Raw genomic sequence first — 4441 nt, 5'->3', positions numbered from 1 at the left:
AATATTTGGAAAGCTAAAGGAACCTTTTCCAACTTTAGCTAGCAAGAGAAGTGGCAGGAGGAGGAACTGAGAGAAAAAAATTGGGGATGGAGAGCTGAAGAAAGATACAAGCTGAAGTGAGAAAACAAAGTGTTAGGCAGAAAGAAAATGGAAAGATGTTAATATCTCCCATCTAGCAGGGGGAGGTAATGTTTCCTTCAAGGAAATGGGTTGCTGAGGGGGGCCAGGTACTGTGTGAGCCTCTTCTGCCCAAGCTTCACCCACCCTTGGGACCCTCGGGAGGGCCAAGGCCTCGGGAACAGAAGAACCTGCCACCACCTGAATCCCAGCTCACGGGAGACCGAGCCCCGGCGGGCAATCCTGCAGCCACTGAACTCCAAACATTCACTTCAAAGCACACGACATGGGAAGGGACACACAGAGGGTTTAGGGCCCACAGGGACAGGGGTACGCCTTTCCACCTCGCCTACCCCCAACGTCAGGCATGCACTGGTGAGAGAGTCACAGAGATCCAAGTGTGTGTGTGTGCCAGGAGAGGGGCTGGGAAAGCCAAGATTTCACACCACCACCAGCTGTCTTCTCTCCCACCATCCTGCTCTCTCATCACCCTGTTCTGCCTGGGTGGAGGGGGTCCCCAGCCTTCCCCCAGTGGGAGGCTAAGGAGGCCCGGCTCGTCCATTTGCCCAGGCACGTCCTGGTGGAGTTAGTTATAGTGGTGGTGGCGGGCCGTGGCACGAGGAGGTCGTTTTTTTTCCTGGGGTAGCAGAGGCGGCGGGAGTCTGCGCTCGCCGGCTGTGACAGGAGGGTGGGGAGGGCCAGCCCTGCTTCTGCCATGAGCGTCACAGGTTCACCAGTGGGATTCTGGGAAGAAAAGGGAATCGAAATCAATTAGCGATGGGCGCTTATGCCTTTGCCCTGCCTCAGCCTACCTGTCCCCCTGTCCCCTGCCGCCCCCTCCCACCCCGGCTCACTGGCCACTCACCGGTTGAGCTGGAAGGCTGTGCTTTTCCCGTGGCCCCCCAGTTTCTCCACACCCTCCTGGCCCTGCCTGGACTCGTCCACCTCAGGCGTGGGTGCCAGGGAGTCGCCATAGGGCCCCAGGATGCTCACGGTGGTGGGGGAGAGGTCCGTGAGAGGCTGCTGGCTCTCCTGCTGCCTCCCACCGCTCTGCTGCCCCGAGTGACGCCGGCGTTTCTGATTGCGGTCCCAGCTTTGGAGAGAGATGAGGGGTGAGACAAAGAGTGCCCCTTCAGACAAGCCCCGGCCCTCGATGACAGAGAGGTTTGTGGGACACCGCTATGCTCAGCGTTAGAGCCCAGTGCGGCCACGTGCCAAACCTCCTGAGGGCTTCCAGCACCAGATCCTCACCCTTGGGTCACAAATGGGTCCCAAGCTCACAGTCCTCCTGCCCACCCACCTGCAGAGACCGGCATGCTGACAGCCTCCATCGGCCCAAACCCCACTCACCAGAACTTGAATATGATCCCAGTGGCGACTAGGACAATAATGATGGAGATGGTGATGGTGACATACAGCTGGGGATCCACACCTGCGAGACAGAGAGGGAGAGGGAGGTGTGATGGCCACCCCCACCACTCCCCGGAGAGCAGCAGCACAAAGTGGGGTTCCAGCTGGGGCTCTCGTGAATTTTGCGGAAGGAGCTGCTCCTGCAAGGACGGGGCGGGGGATGAAAGAAGCAAAGGGCAGATTTACCTTCCCCCCGGGGCCCGAACAAGAAGGGCCGCAGGGTGGCCGGGGTCTCGCGCAGGTTGAGCCCTGCATTGTGCAGGAGCGAGTGGGAGTTGGGCTGCGCCGTTGCCATCCCGTGCGGCGAGACAAAGGTGTATCCCAGCGGTGGGAAGCCTGGGTTGGCTGAGTTGGTGTCCCCTCCATCCTCATCCGACACCGTGGGGCCCCACACGATGGCCCAGGGGTACTGGGAGGAGGGCATGCCGTCCTCAAACCCGGAGGGGGTGGCGGGGCGGGCCCCCGCCGCCTGGCGCCTCAGCCGCACGACGTGCCGCAGCTCTGCTCCCCGGGGCGCCAGGGCCCGCTGGCGCGGTAGGGTGAACCGGGGATCCCTCTCCGGCAGCGAGGTCCTGTCCCAGATGCAAATGGGCCGTGGGGCCGAGGGGCTCCGACGGACGCAAAGAGGCCGAGCAGCCGCCGGGCCCCGAGAGCGAAGAGACCAGACGCCAGGAGGAGGGACAGACGAGACCAGGAGGAGGAGATGCCAGAGCTGCAGGGAGTGGATGCAGGAGAGGAGTGGAGGCATCCTGCTGTGGGGCAGGGGGGAGGAAGAAGAGAGCCATATCTGAAACGTCCCTCCTGCCGAAAGGCCAAGCCCCGAGCAGCCGGGAGCAGCCCGCTGCCCACGCTCCCACCATCTTCCCATGTCGCTGGCGAATGTGGGAAGCCATGAACCTACCAGGCGCTGGGCTCCATCTCAGATGCAACAGCGTCTTTGCTCAGCGAGGATCCTCTCTCATCTTCTTCACTGGGAACCAGAAGGGAGAGGTGTCAGAGCATCCTCACCCAGCAGCAACCGCTCTCTCCCCAGAGGCAGTGTGTGCCACCGTGGGTGAGCTCCCGGCCCTGGCGGGCAGGGCAACGGCGCACCCATGCACCCACACATGCACCTGCTCCTGCTCTCATGCCCCCCATGCCTGCGTGCTCTCCTGCAAGGAGGTGCATCGTCCCCCTGACCCCGGCACCGCACAGAAACACGCGCCTTAGCGCAGGCAGACGAGAGCAAGGAGCGATCTCTGGAGCACACGTGCAGAGGCACATGTGCAGATTCCCCAGGGACTCTCCTGTCTGAGGGCCGAGAGGGGGATTCAGCATCTTTGTTTGCTTATCGCTGGAACAAGTTGGAATCTTAATTCCTGTGTTTATTTATAGGGTACAGCGTGTAATCCATTTATTAAAAAAGAGCCTCTTCATTGTGTGCCAGAGGGAGGGAGCGAGAGGGGAAGCACAAGAGTGATAAACCAAGAAGACTGAGAAAGAGAGAGTGAATCAGCGAGAAAAGTCCAGCCTTACTAAAGACTTTAAAAGCAAAAATATGCCTATCAAATATTTAGTATTTACTTTTCTCTTAGCTAACACAGAATCACCTTCCCACACTTGTCCTAGCATCCTCTGCTCTGTCCCATCCCTCCCTTTCTCCCCTATTCCTCCCCTTTCTCTCCCACCTCCCATGGCCGAGCAGCACAAGGCAGCAGCAGTAACACCAAGTAAGGGCTGGTCCCGCCGGCTGGACCTCTGCACCGGCCGCACGCCACCCTCTGGCATCAGTCCGGCGGTAGCACAGCTGCCCTTCATGCTGTCTGCCCTTTCCCTCGGCTGGGCATGGCTCAGCACCGGCCCTTCCCCGGTGAGCTGTTATGTGCCTGACCCAGGATCCTCTCCGCCACAAAGACCGCACACACACACACACAAAAAATCATTGAAGATATTCAGCTTGCTCCTGCAGTCATGGAGGGGAAAGCATGAATGCCGACAACCCATGGTCATGCCCTTCTGTGGCTGCTGGGATGGAGAAATGGGGCTGCTCGGCCGAGGGAGTCAACGCAGAGGCCAACCCTGCACCTCCAGCCCTGAGCCAGCTGTGTTGCACCTCCCGGCTCCCAAGGGGTTACTGCCATCCCCTCCTGCTCAGCCCGTGCCCCGAACTAAAACTGCTGCCCCTCCTGAATGAGGGAAGAGCCTGGTGCTTGCTGTAGATAAGGGGACTCATGCCGCTGACGTACACCTGAGGAGAGGGGCTGGGAGGAAGGGCACCCAAGAGTGAGTAGCTGTCTAGCTCCTGCTGCATTAACTGGGGATATTTTTAGTTTCTTTCTGTTAAATATTTAAACAAAGTTCACAGAAAAAAAGGAATTGTCGGCTAATGTGCCCTGCCCTTCCCTCCAGGGCAAGATCAGTCTCTGGAGGGATCCTGAGATGAAGATGAGGAGAAAAGAGCAGCTATTCTCAGCATTTCTCTGTACTTTGCTCCTGAACCTCTAAGCCTTGGAGGGGACTCAGTATTAAAATGCAGCTCTGCAGAGAGGCAGCAGAACGGAGCAAGTTTCTTCCAAAGCCACAGGCTGGCACGATCTTGGCCATCTGGATTACGATCACGATGTCGTGGAAGATCATGTCTGGTAAAACAAATCCGTGAGAGAATTTCTTTTGGACTTTGGAAAGGGAGGGAATTCCAAGCGCCAAGGAACTCCTCGTGTAAGTCCCCAGGCTAGCGGGCACACAAACCGTCCGAGTGGTTTCAAGGTGGCCTTCAGTGCCTGGGGCCATGCCTGGGACTCACCATGGGATAGTAGTTCCCTGGGGTGAAAAGCTGCTCTGCTTGTGGCATTCTCAGGTGCAGCTCTGGTCTTCAGGAGCTGCGGGCTGTTTTGCATCAGGCAGCAGGAGATGTGGATATGGACAGTGAGACCCC

General features: G+C 58.7%; 1 protein-coding gene across 1 annotated transcript; it reads right to left on the bottom strand.

Moving 5' to 3' along the window:
* Positions 1 to 839: 839 nt before the first annotated feature.
* Positions 840 to 2445, bottom strand: PIANP (PILR alpha associated neural protein). The gene is made up of 5 exons (XM_068402242.1): positions 2429 to 2445; positions 1714 to 2279; positions 1468 to 1549; positions 983 to 1210; positions 840 to 861 (listed from the first exon to the last, which is right to left on the bottom strand). Exons 1-5 carry the CDS (start codon positions 2443 to 2445, stop codon positions 840 to 842), a joined length of 915 nt encoding a protein of 304 aa, XP_068258343.1.
* Between the last annotated feature and the right edge of the window lie 1996 nt (positions 2446 to 4441).

The sequence above is a fragment of the Nyctibius grandis genome, chromosome 5 (assembly GCF_013368605.1).
Source record: "Nyctibius grandis isolate bNycGra1 chromosome 5, bNycGra1.pri, whole genome shotgun sequence".
Lineage (NCBI taxonomy): Eukaryota > Metazoa > Chordata > Aves > Nyctibiiformes > Nyctibiidae > Nyctibius > Nyctibius grandis.
The sequence above is the reverse complement of the archived record's forward strand: the minus strand, read 5'-3'. Positions and strand labels throughout refer to the sequence as shown.

What these genes read in the sequence shown, in the direction of transcription:
- PIANP (XM_068402242.1), bottom strand. An exon ending in GGGATCATATTCAAGTTCTG is followed by an intron (nt 1,211 to 1,467) that starts GTGAGTGGGGTT and finishes CTCTCTCCAAAG; the next exon opens with CTGGGACCGCAATCAGAAAC. An exon ending in ACAGCCTTCCAGCTCAACCG is followed by an intron (nt 862 to 982) that starts GTGAGTGGCCAG and finishes TTTTCTTCCCAG; the next exon opens with AATCCCACTGGTGAACCTGT.